Below are 12,498 nucleotides of genomic sequence, written 5' to 3' on the forward strand. Positions count from 1 at the left end.
TCAGACACCCCGCCTCCCTAGCTTCTGCTCCTGCCCCCGACCCCCAAACCCCCGGCCTTGCCTGCTCTGTCTCTTGCTGCTGCCTGGCCAGGCTGCCCAGACTGCGTGGAGCTCCTGAGAGACTCCTAAGAATAGCTGGGAACGAATGCCATCGACACTGATATCTGCCCTCTGCTGCGCCCATAAATGGATTGTAACCCTACACTGTGCCCGCCCGCTTAGGCCTCCCAGCCGATCCACTGTGACTCACATGGCTAATATAGCCCCTGGGGAGAAGTGTCCAGCACCCACTACCCCCCAGGGGTCAGGATAAGGGACTGGCCGGGTCAGTGATAATGCTCTTGCCTCCCTGCTCTCCTTGATCCCTCTGCCCTCTGGAGAGCCTAGATGCATGCACTCTCCCCAGCCTCACCCACACCTTTGCCCAGAACACCATAGCTGAGCTCCCTCGGCAGGGACTTTTCCACTTAGGTTATTGCTGCCCTGTGCTCACTTGTGAGAGTTTGTATCTTACCCAGTGTGCAGTCCTGATGATCCCTAGGACCAAGCTGAGCCTCCAGCTTGTCTGAACAGAGCTTCCATGCAAGAGACCAATAACCAGCCCAAGGTTGTCCAGCCATAAAAAAGATCATAATAGCAGCAGCTCTGGGTACAACCAAGCTCAGCTCCAGACCCTTCACTCTATTATCCCCTCAGATCTTGAAAGGCTACTGCCCTGGCAGGAACCAAGGATCAGAGAGGTTAAGTGACTTTTCCAAGGTCACACAGGGAGTGAACTCAGGCCACACTGGAGCATGGGCTCATTCTCATGGGACTCATGACAGATAACTGGCTTCCAGTGGGCACGGGTTCTTCCCAATGCTGGGTAGAGGGGTGGGCGGGTTGCAGGGAGGAGGCAGGGCGGGAGGATTGTGGGGGGTAGAGGGGTCCCTGCCTGCATCCCTTGGCACAGGGTCTAAAAGCAGGTTTGGGGCAGGCCCACACCCTTCAGACCCTCTAGGCGCCCAGCGGTTATTCCTGGCTCTCCTGTCTCATTTGTGTTCTGGAAAACTTGACAGCAGCATGGAAAGCTCCAGCTGCCAGTGTGGCACGCCAGGCCCTTGTGCCCTTTGTGCTGGAATGGCAAGGGGCAGGGAGGAGGGGAAGGGATGCCATCAGCTCAGCTGCTGGGACATAGGGCCAGAAGGGGCAGAGAAGGGAAAGCGTGTTTGATGTGTTCAGCCCGTAACTCAGAAACAGTGTGTTCTGGGAGGGAAGCCTAGGTACCTCGAGACTTCTGCCAGCATGGTCTTTGGCCCAGGATACTTCCAGAAACCCTTCCCCAGAAGAGACCCGAGGCCTTGGGTGGTCTGGAGATAGATTAAGGTCCACCCTGGCTCCTGGCTGGGGAAACTGAGACTCGAGGAAGGCAACTGGGCTGGCTGCTTTCTGGCCCTCCCGGAGGGCTCTGGCCTGAGCTGGGGCCCAGAGACTAAGCGCAGGGTGTGAGTAATTTCCCGGCTGCCAGAATCCTTCCTCACATTCTGGGCCTGGCACATACAACATGCAAGGTAGAAGGAGTCCCCACATTATAAGGGCATTTGGTAACCTTCCCAAGGTCACAAAAATATCAACTAGAAGAGGCCAGAGAGGGACCTGTGTTCTTTCCTCTACTTCACTACCTCTGTCCTGTATCATGCAGCCCAGCCTGTCCTCTGCCAGGGCCTGGCCCAAGAGGCAAGCCACTCATGGCCAGCACCCAGCTCCTCCCCCAGGCCCCAAACCATCCATTCCTGACTCCAGCCTTACTCCCTTCCCTAGGGAGATCTGTCCTGCCAGCCTGGAGAGGAACCATCAGCAGGGCATGACCAGTATGGGGTAAGGAAGGAAGGGGAGGCCCAGGCTAGTCTATGCCTATAGCTGCAAGATCTTTCTCTGGACTTGAGAACCCACCTGATGGCTGATGCTGCCCTGGGGAAAGGGAGGGATAGTGGGAAGGATGCTCTTAAAGGGGAAGATCAGCCTCCCTCCTTGTACCCACAGGCTGGGCGGGAGCCACTTCTTGGTAACAGCAGCTCATTTCGGGTGTGGGAATGGGGGCAAGTCTGGTCTTTGTCCCTCTTCCACTCTGTTTGAGATGGGGGCTTCAGGAGAGAGTCAATAGGTGGGAATAGACGGAGGGAAGGAAGAGAGGTCTAGGCACAAGAGGGCAGGCCTGGGGTTTCTCTCCCATTGAAGCATCAACAGATAGAGACCATACTTGTCTGAGACCTTTTCTGCTTTTTATTTTCCAATACCCTCTCAGAGCCACACAGCCCTGGGATGAGCTTAAACCACTGATTTGAGAGAAATCACAGATGCAGTGTACACATGTGTGCTTGGTGTACATGCAAATATGTACATACGGGAGAGTGTGCCCGCAAATGTATGTGTGCACAAAAGTGTGGGCTGAGGTACAAACAGTACACTGCAGGGAGAAGCCAGAGGTGAGTAACAGTTTCCAGTGCCCGAAGATCTGTGCTCAGCTTCGACTGCTGGTTGTGGGAGACAGTGAGGCTTTCTGTGTAAGGGAAATGCCCAGCCTGGGTACAGAGGCAGCTCATAAATAGCTGGTGTGTCCCATCACCATTAGCATTGCCTGGACAATCACAGCACACAGCATTTGAGGAGAAGCAGACAGCTCCAGGAAGCAGAAGGGCCTGGGCTTCACTCTTCAGGTTGAGCCTGAGATGCAGTCTGCCGAGATGAGAAGTGGGTGTAGATCACTTTGCAGGGCAGGAGTTTTGTATTTCTAGGTGTGAATCCAGCATACCATGGGTGACAGGGCCACTTCCAAAGCTCACAGTCTCATGAGTGATCCTGGGTATGTGTGTGTGAGGGGTCGTGAGGGGGCTGGATGTGTCCCAGAAGAAAAGGAGAGCCCAAGTTGCCCTACATCCTAGGGTCTAGGCTGGGGAGCAGCTCCTTGGTCTGAAAACAAACAGCGCACACCTGTTTAGCCTAATGAATGACCCTGTAGGCACAGTCTCCTCTGTGTTTAGGGTCACCAAGTAGTGAAGGGAGGTTGCATGGAGGGCCAGGTTGTATCCTTGGTCAAGGATGGGCCTTCTCTGAGACTGCAGGCAACTCGGCCTGGAAGGTAGAGCCAGCAGTCTAAGACTGTCTTCAGGATGTCCCCCTGGGATGTCTCCCAGGTTCGCAGGCTCCTGGGGTCCAGACTGAGCTCTCCTCACCTTATCATCCAGTTCTCCTCTTCCCTCCACTCCTCTTCCACATGCCTGCACTCCAGCATCTCCTCTCTCCCTGCTACCTTAAATGTCTCATTCCTTGCCTGTCCCTATAGCAGTGGCTTCCTCTGGTCTCCCTGCAGCTCATTCCATTCAATCTGTCCTTCCCCAGCCACTATAGAGGCTCCCAGTTACCCTACAAAGCTGACCCAGCCTCTATTAGGGCCCCATCTAAGTCCTCCAAGGGCTCCTTGTCCCCCAGCATCATGCCTAGAGACCCCCCTGGCCAGTACCTGAGGGGGTCTTCCCACAGCTCCTACTACCTCCGGCCACTCTCTCTTCTCCTACTTTCCCACTGTCAGCTCCCAGGTTCCCTTTGGTTGCCTCTGAGGTCACAGAACAACACGCTGTTCCAGGACACTGAGTTCCTCTGTGCCCCACTGCATTCGCATGGGCACAGTCTGGACCCCTCGACCCCAACCCCATCCCGCCTGGCAATCCCCCACTTCATCTCCACCTTCCCTGGGGTGCCCTTGAGGACTTGCCTCTGCTTTCAGCACCCTGTGTGCTGATACCTCGATGGCAGTGCTTATCACATGTTAGGTGACTGCTGATGTGCAATCCCTCCCTGCACAGTGCCCCACCCCAGCTCAGTAGTCTCCCTAGGACAGGCATTGTGCCTTTTGTCATTGCCCCACCAGTCTGGGGGTCACAGCCGAGCCTCTGTCCTGGCCTCTGTGTCCATGCACAGTGCCTGGGCTCAGGGCTGGGGAGTGAGTCCCCTTGGGGCTGGAGCATCAGTGGAGGATTCCTGGGATACTAAAGCTAGGGGAGGCAGGGGCTCTACAACCATAGGGAGTAGCCCAGAGCTCCCCCTCTCTGGGACATGCGGGGGAACAGCCTTGGAAAAGGAAAGCAGGAAAGTGTCTCTGGCCTTGGGCTTGCTGGGAAAGCCCAAGAGAGCCCGGGAGCTGGGGGTGTTGTGCTGGTGTGAGTGGAAGGCCAGGATGGGGAGCTGTCAGCTGAGGGGGAGAGGCAGCCTCAGGGCCTGTGCCCATGGCATTTCCAGCATTCCAGAATATGGCCTCTAATCACCATCGACATTCCGTTCCATAGGCACTTGGGCTGACAGCTGGCCTTCTTTTAATAGCCACAAGTATTCTGGGTGACATCCTAATCTCAGGGCATTCATAGCGAGCACATACACAGCTTGCAGCACCCCTACCCAGATATGTCCAGCCTCCCATTGCACACCACATACTTGGTCACATGCACAGCTTAGAGAAGACACATTAGGGTACACTCAATCCCATTCCCTGTGGTGTCACAGTGACAGAGAGCATGTACTGGGAATATGGTCACACACACTTACACACATGCATATACCTGTCATAGGACAGCAAGGCCACCACCACCTGCTACCTATGTGCAGTTAGTCAATCACACACAGACACTCTCAGGTGTAGTCACAGACCACACTCAGGCCTGCTCAGAGCATCTAGGAGTAACAGACCCCCAGGCCTTCCAGGTTGGCAAGGGAAAGCTGGGAGGTACAGAAAGGGGGAGATTCTCAGAGGGCATTGGCCCTGCCCATGAGAACAAGCTCCCCATTTCAGGCCACTCCCTGGGCTACTTGCCTCTATCGACCCCTTTACAGATTGGCAGGTGCTGGGCCCAATCACCTTCCTGGGAGCCTCTGCTTCACATCCCTGGGGCTTGGGAGGGGCCTTGGCTTCCACATCCTCCAGGTCCTGACCCCAGAGGGACGGGCCACTCACTTGCTGCGCAGTCCCCCACGTAGCTGCTGCCTCCGTGTCCGTCCAGCCCTGGGGGAGGTAGGAGAGTCACTGTGAGGTGAGAAGGACATTCTATAGTCTTGCTCCTGCCTTCTTCCCCACGAGGACTTACTCCATCCTCCCCATGATATTCACTGGGGTGAGGCCCATGACACTGCAGGGTTGCTGGTCACCAAATCCCTGCAAACTGTGAGTGCATGTGCCAGGTTATGTGTGTGTGTACATGCTTGCACATACTCGTATACCTTCTAAAGCATGTGGGATGGGTACGTCTTAATGAGGGTCTAGACCTCTGTTAACAGAAAAGATTCACTCCTTGGTGTCTTTTACTACAGTGATTCAGGGAAGGGACCTCTGACAGCTCTTCCCTCAGCCCTTTAACTGAGATTTCCAGGGATGGGGGCAGTGGGAGGTGTTCAGCTGAGGCTCTTGGTGAGGCTCACAGTGGGACCTGTAGGCACAATATGGAGGAGGCCAAGTGTGGCTGGGGATGGGAGCACATGGTGTAGGGAGATCTCCTGGGGACATCAGAGGGCATAATAGCTCCAAGCCCTAAGGAGGGACTGGCAGGCTAGTAGCTCCCAGGACTGACGACAACTATGGGGTTGGCATCTACCCATGGGCACCCTAGCCAGTTTTGGATGTAGGGGTGATTTTCCCCCTTTCAGAGGAGGGGATAAAGGCTCAGAGAGGGTGAGTGACCTGCCCAAGCTCACACAGTGAGCACATGGTAGAACTTAGGCTTGAACCCAGGTGCCCTGACTCTAAGGCCAGTGCTCCTTCCTCTGTATCTTGTGGGCTCTTCGAGGCTCCCAGGAGGAGGGGGCTTAATGCTGAGAACAAGAGGCCCTGAGCTAGCTCCTGTCTGTCTCTCTGGAGGCTCATATGGGGCCAGAAATGCTAGTCTTTTCCATCTGTGGCTCTAAAGGGTAGCGCCAGAAAAGAGATGTCCTAGAGCTGGAAGACCCATGTTTAGTCCTGGCTTTGCTTCTGAGTGATGTTGGGCCAACCCATTGCTTCTCTGGCCCCAGTGCCCTACCTGCCAGAGGTGATGGTGCATGGAAACACTGTAGGGAAGTTGGGAGGGGTTCTTCCAGCCAGCATCCCAGGGTCCTGAGGTTCCCTGAGTCTCAGAGGCAGCCCTGCCTTGAGGCCTGAGGATGGTTTGGTTGAGGAAGAGATGGCCAGCAAGTGAGGGCCCAGCATTCTTACCATCTCACTCTCAGATCCCAGGGATGCCTGGCGCCTCCGTCTGGAGATCCAGCTGAGGTCCGAGGCCTGGCTGCTCAGTGTGGAGCGGTGGGTGGAACGGTAACTGGTGTATGGGCCAGTGTGCTGGCCTGACATGCCCAGCAGCACCCCAAGGCAGGGCAAATGCTGGGCTATGGCCATTCTGCAGGAATGGCACAGCTGGTTAGAGCAGAGGGGATGGACAGACAGACATGAAGAGATGAGGATGGATAGACAAACTGATACAAGGATAATGGAAATGAACTGATAGCCACTGGGGAAAGAGGGTGATTCAGACAGTAGGTTTATGAGGACAGACAGACAGATGATAGAGTGATAGGAAGTGATGAAGAAGGACAGATAGGTGCTGGAGTGAAGGAAACTGACAGGCTTACAGGGCTGGGAATGGACAGAGAGATGCTGGGGCCATGGGCATGGAAGGAGAGCCTTAGGGTAGCAGATCCAGCCAGGTGCTCGGCTCCAGCCCTCAAGTGGCTGGCCCAAGACACATCTCTGTGAATGGGAACCTCTGAGCTGGATGGTGTAAAGCCTGCTGGTCACCTCAGCAGGGAAGTGAGTTACTGACACAACCAGACAAAAGGAAGCACTGAAGCCCCTCTGGTGAGAGAGGCCAGTGTGCTAGGATTCTATCAGCAGAGAGCACTCTGGGCCTGAACCATCCCCAGGGCTTTGCCAGGGCCCTTGAAGTGTAGCTAGCTCTCCCTGTTGTGGTTTCTCCAGGATGTCACTGTCTGGGAGCTTCTCTTTATAGGGGGCAGCACTGCTGATCAGCCAAACTGGCTGCCTTTCATCCTCGGCTCCAAAAATCGCTAGTTAGGGATGGACACTGTCCAGGGAGCCCTGATGTCCCTTCAAGCTGAGCCCCCTGGAAAGCTGGAGCAGCAAAGGTGACACAAGCTCCAAAATCAATCCAGTATCACTGGCTACTCATAGCTGCCAGAGGCTCCCACCCAATGTATATACAAGAGACAGGAAAGATGGTGGATCTCTGCCCCATTCACAGGCCTCCATGGCCATGAGGGTATATCTGGGGACCTGGGACTAGGGCCTGGAGGAGGGCTGCACCTGTACTTGGGGTGGGTGATGGCGTAAATGATGGGGTTGTGGATGGCAGAAGCCTTGGCGATGATGGCTGGCACCGAGTTCATGTAGGGCGTCAGGACATGCGAGTACCTAGAACAAAGAAGCTGTGGTCCCCCTGCCAGCTGGCCCTCCTTGGTGACTCCACAGCCCACCACCCTCTCAGGAATCTTCTTCCTCCAGGCCAGGCTCTGCCAGGGGCACAGCCCAGCCTGGCCCAAACCAGCACGGCCAAGTCAGCCCCATGAGAGAAACTGTAGTGCTGGAAAGAATTCTGATCTGAGGCGAGTGGGAACCCAGAGAGCCATCAAGGGAGAGGCTGGGAGGAAAGTATGCCAGGTTGGGGGTTTCATTGTCCCCTGGAACCTGTGCTGCTGGCAATAAACCTTCTCCACTCCCAATGACCCTCTGCTCAGCGCTTCCCATGCCCCAACCCAAACCTGATGCCCATAGCTCCCCTGGTTCTCTGAGAGTAACTTCACAGGCGGGTCCACCAGGGGACCATTTCTGTACAAGGAGAACTCATACTTAAATACTTCCAAGGATTAATAGCTCTCCCTGTATCAAAAGTGCTTCAGAAGTCTGGCCTACGTCCATGCTGCTGCAAATGTCAAAGTCCTCGGACTCTTGCCACAGAGGACTGGAGAGCAGAAGGTGAACAGAACCACTGGCTGTGTGCCCGGATGAAGAGGGAACCAGAACCTCAGGGAGAGCCATGTATTCCCAAGGGGTCGGGCAGGACCTGGTAGCCCTTACAGGCCCTCAGGCCAAATCCAATGTAACCCAGAGCTCCCCCAGCATGTGTCCTAATGCCTCTAGGAACCAGGCAGGCCCAGCTCTGGTGAATCATCTTACCGCAGGGGGAGAAGAAGGCTGTGAGGCTAGACTTAATGTGTGAGGACAGCTGGCTTCAGCTTGGACTGGGGAGGGAGAGGCTGCCCTAGGGGCCCTTTACCCCTCTCCCACCAATTCAGCCCCCTCACTCAACCCCTTAGCCATTGCTTACCCAGCAAAGGCCATCAGGGCCACAGTGGAGTAGGGGGCCCAGGAGAGCACGAAGAGAAGGATGACCAGCAGTACAATCTTAGCCATTTTCCACTCGCTCTGTAGCCGCTGTCGTTGCCGGGGCAACTCACTGAGGCCCTCGCAGGCCCCAAAAGTTTGGAGAGCCCTAGGAAGAGTGCAGAGTTGGGTCTGGCCCCATTTGAGTTGCAGTGAGTGCCAGGGTCATGGCCACTGTTGGGGAGCCTCCCTGGACCTGGCCATCCCTTCTAGTGCAGGCAGCCTCAACACCCATAAAGTTCTCCATTATATCCAATCTAAGCTGCCTCCCTGGGGTTCCACTGGCGGTATCCTCTCTGCCCCCTAGACCCTCTACATGCCTAAAGGTCCCCTCTTGAGAAGATTGTGTTTCTTGGGGCTCCTGTAGGCACCAGGCTGTGCTGGTCTCTAGGCATCTACCCAATAAGCACAGGTGCTCAGTTTGTCTTTGCCCATCTGGAGCTGGAAATGCCTTGGGGTGGGTACAGATGTGAGCCTCTGGCAAAGGGGCATGACCCCTCTCCCATCTAGCCCCTCCTCCGTGCCCAGCTCTTACTGGCCTGTCTCCCGGATAGCCCTGAAGATGAAGATGTAGCAGTAGATGATGATTAGCAAGGGAAGGAAGAATACGAAGCAGAAGAGCAACATGGTGTAGGCACGAACTGATGGTGTGAAGCTCATGTAGTCCCAGGAACAGGAGGTCAGCAACCCCTCGGGCACATAGGCACCTGGGAGCCAGGGGCAAGTGCTCAGTGTTCTGGATTGCGCTGACTTGGGCTTCTCATTCAGCAGGGACTTTGGACGTGCGGTCTGGGATCTTAGAACACTGGCCCTAGCCCCAGCCCTGCTCAGTGCAGGGAGGAAGCCAAGGCACATGAAGGAGAACTTGCCAAGACTGTTCTGGCAGGGACACCAGCTCAGGAGACAGCTGGCAAAGCCCACTGCTGCCTGTTCTTGCCAGTTTGGAGCAAAGACTTCACCAGAGCCCCAGGGTCCTACTCCCCCAGGTTTCAGCCAGCTTCCTGGTCCCACCAGGAAGGGTTTTACCAGAAGGGTGGGTGCCTTGCTGCTAAACTTCGTACCTGATGAGGCCTCACACCCAACCCGTCTGACTTACTGCAAACTCAGTATCAGATGGACTTGTCACTTCCCACCACCCAAGAACCATGTCTTCCCCTCTGTATTGAGGGATGGGAGCCCACGTCATTCTCTGATAGCTGATGGTGCAGCTTCAGTATTCCCTGCTGCTAGTCATACCCCCTGATTGTCGACGTGCAGTGAGGCTCAGGCAGTTCCCTGACCCCTCCTGCCAGCCGGTCAACCCAAGTCTACCAACCTGCCCCTCGAACATGCCCCTCCCAGACTATCTTCCCCTCCTCCAATTCCCCCAGCCCACTTACTCCAGCCAAAGAAGGGTGGCAGACTCCAGGCCAGGGCGTAGAGCCAGACACCCAGCAGAACAAGCGCTGCCCGCCTCTTGGACACCACCCCGATGGCAGCCAGTGGGCGTGTGATCACCAGGTAGCGGTCCAGGGCGATAGCCGTCAGGGTAATCATGGAGGTGATGCCAAAGAGAGCACCACAGAAGGCATAGAACTCACAGCCTGTGGGCACAGCTCCTTGACCTCAGCCCTTGGCAGGAGACCATCATGTATTCCAAGGGAGAAAGGGTCTGAGGATGGCATGTATTTGGCTCCTGCCCTCACCTCTAAGAAAAGCAGCCTGAGGCCCTCTGCACCTTGCCTACTTGCCACATCTGGCAGAGGCTGGTGGAGGCCTCAGGACTGAAACCTGAGTCTTCCCTGTGGCTCATTCACGGGATGAGGACAGCTACCCAATCCCTGCCAAGGAAGAGTAAATCACCTCCTCATCCAGGCCACCCCGCATCATGGGTGGGCATCCGCTGCCATAAATCTCCCCCTCCCACCTCCAGCAAAAGGGAGCCCTGAGTGTCTACCTGCCTGCCCAAAGAGCCACCGCTTATAGAGGCTGCTGATGAAGACGACGGGAGCCTGGGTGAAAGACATGAGGAAGTCGCTGACTGCGAGGTTGATAATGAACATGTTTGCAGGTGTCCTGAGGCCTCTGCTCCTGTGAGGGGTCAGAAGCTGTCAGGAGGTGCTTCTGCTGGGGAGCCTCCCTCTATTACACATGCACACATGCACACATGCACATACACACACATGGACATGTACACACAGGCCCATGCACATGCACCCTTATGTATGCACACAGACACGAGCTGCTGGGCCATCTGCTGCCCAGCAAGTACTAGCCAAACAGCTCTGATGCCTGGCAGTGCAGTCTGAGAATTGAGACCCTTATCTTTTGAGGGTGGTTCCCTCAGAATGAAGCGGAGAGCAATATCTCTCCAGGGCTGCTGCTCCGCTCAGCAGAAGCTGTGTTTTTTGTGGCATCCATTACTTCTTTTCACCTCTGTATCTCCTCTGCATGACCTATACTCAATCCTTGGACACACCCTCATTTTTCTGAGCCCCTCAAGGCGAAGTTCTCCCAAGTGTCTTCTCCCTAGGCTCCTCTTTCCATGTGCCCAGACTGTGCCTCCTCCCTCTGGCAGCCTTCTCATCTCCATTCTTCCAGTGTCGTGGTCTGGGCCCTGCTCAGCACAACTATGTCTGCATTCCTCACCGTCAGGGGTGGCAAAGGGCAATGGAACTGAGGATTATGCTCCATGGACTAGGTTCCTTCATAAACCTTATCTCCTGTAGCCATCCATCTTCATATCTACTCCCGCCCCCATTTTCCAGATAAGTTCACTGAGGCTCTCACTCATGGTGTGGTTTGCTCCAGATCATAAAACTCAGCAAGTGGCACAGCCAGGATTCAAACACATTTGCTAGGCACTGCATTACATGAACTTAATCATTACATTGACTCCATGAAGTAAATCACAACGCCATTTTGCAGACAAGATACGTGGTCTCAGTGAGGATAAATGACTTGCCCACAGTCATTTCAGCTAATAGGTGATAGAGCCTGGGTTTCAATTCTCTCCCTGCCTATCTCAGCCATTCAGCCTACAAATAGGGCAGGTGTGGAAGGAAGGGGTGGTTGCTGAGGGGCTTGAGGACTCAGGGCTGCTCTTTGAGGCATAGAGAGGATGCACCTGCAGAAGGTATAGATGACCGTCAGATTGCCCAGCATCCCTGTGAGCCCCACCAGCAGGATCACTGTGCCTAGGGTGTAATGGGCGTGGTCCGGAACATCGACTGTGGGAAAGGGGACCCAGGCAGCAGCCTGAGATCCAGCTGCCTGTAGAGAGATAGAGAAACAGGGCATCACGTAACCCTGTCACCTTCAAATAGTCCTAAGAAAGAGGGGTTAGGGTTCCCGGTGTGGAAGGTGTAGAAACTGAGGCTCAGAGTGCCAAAGTCACTTACCCACATAGCTAGAAAGTAGCTGAGCTGGAAAGGAAATGTAGGTCTTCCTAAAGTTGAGCCCAAGCTCCTAAACCATGGCACAAAGGCCTAAGGCTTATAGGAGTGGGCTCAGATCACCTGTTGGAGGCTGGTAGAACAGACCGACATGTCTGGCAATTGGGGACTCTACCTTTCATTGAGGGGAAGGCAGAGCCAACCCTTAGATGGGTTCCTCTCTGCTATATGGGCCCTGTCCCAAGTGCCAAGGCAGTCAGCAATAGTATTCCAGGCACCCTCAACTCTGGGATGGAGGAGTGGGGTGGAGTTCCTCTCCTCTGAGATGCCATGCCCTCCCAAGTTTCAAAGAAGTGGTTGTATTCTCCTAGAATATATCTGGGTAGGACGGGTATGAAAGAGGGAAAGAATTCCCCTTTATAAAGAAAGTTTAATGATATCACTTATATGTGGGATATAAACCTAAAAGCAACAAATGAACAGGACAAACAGAGACTCATGGACATGGACTATAGACTAGTGGTTACCAGAGGGTAGGGGGTCGGGGGAGAGGGGAGGTAGACGGGGTAAAGGGGGTCAAATATGTGGTGATAGAAAGAAATCTAACTATGGGAGGTGAACACACAGTGTAAATATATATAATGCCTTATTGTTAAAGTGTATAGCTGAAACTTATTGGATTTCATTAACCAATGTCACCATTAAAAAAAGGAAGAAAGAAAGGAAGGA

General features: G+C 54.7%; 2 protein-coding genes across 4 annotated transcripts in view; both read right to left on the minus strand.

Moving 5' to 3' along the window:
• LDB3 (LIM domain binding 3) overlaps positions 1 to 1,915 on the minus strand; it is a 66,100-nt gene extending 64,185 nt beyond the window's left edge. The window contains exon 1 of one of the 2 annotated variants that reach the window (XM_006915445.1): positions 1,894 to 1,915. The gene's annotated coding sequence lies outside the window, so the exon portion shown is untranslated. Of the gene's footprint in view, positions 1 to 61; positions 138 to 1,893 lie in introns of those variants that run through there. The other variant, XM_006915443.1, reaches the window with a different exon arrangement.
• Positions 1,916 to 2,910: 995 nt separating this feature from the next.
• The window catches only part of OPN4 (opsin 4), a 10,626-nt gene continuing 1,038 nt past the window's right edge, over positions 2,911 to 12,498 (minus strand). The window contains exons 2-11 of one of the 2 annotated variants that reach the window (XM_006915450.1): positions 11,497 to 11,647; positions 11,254 to 11,281; positions 10,332 to 10,465; positions 9,775 to 9,978; positions 8,931 to 9,102; positions 8,340 to 8,504; positions 7,319 to 7,426; positions 6,215 to 6,395; positions 4,889 to 5,032; positions 2,911 to 2,949 (exon numbers count right to left, since the gene is read on the minus strand). In XM_006915450.1, the coding sequence (XP_006915512.1) occupies positions 2,911 to 2,949; positions 4,889 to 5,032; positions 6,215 to 6,395; positions 7,319 to 7,426; positions 8,340 to 8,504; positions 8,931 to 9,102; positions 9,775 to 9,978; positions 10,332 to 10,465; positions 11,254 to 11,281; positions 11,497 to 11,647 (1,326 nt within the window). The remainder of the gene's footprint in view (positions 2,950 to 4,888; positions 5,033 to 6,214; positions 6,396 to 7,318; positions 7,427 to 8,339; positions 8,505 to 8,930; positions 9,103 to 9,774; positions 9,979 to 10,331; positions 10,466 to 11,253; positions 11,282 to 11,496; positions 11,648 to 12,498) is intronic. The other variant, XM_006915451.1, reaches the window with a different exon arrangement.

This window comes from Pteropus alecto, unplaced genomic scaffold, assembly GCF_000325575.1.
Source record: "Pteropus alecto unplaced genomic scaffold, ASM32557v1 scaffold155, whole genome shotgun sequence".
Lineage (NCBI taxonomy): Eukaryota > Metazoa > Chordata > Mammalia > Chiroptera > Pteropodidae > Pteropus > Pteropus alecto.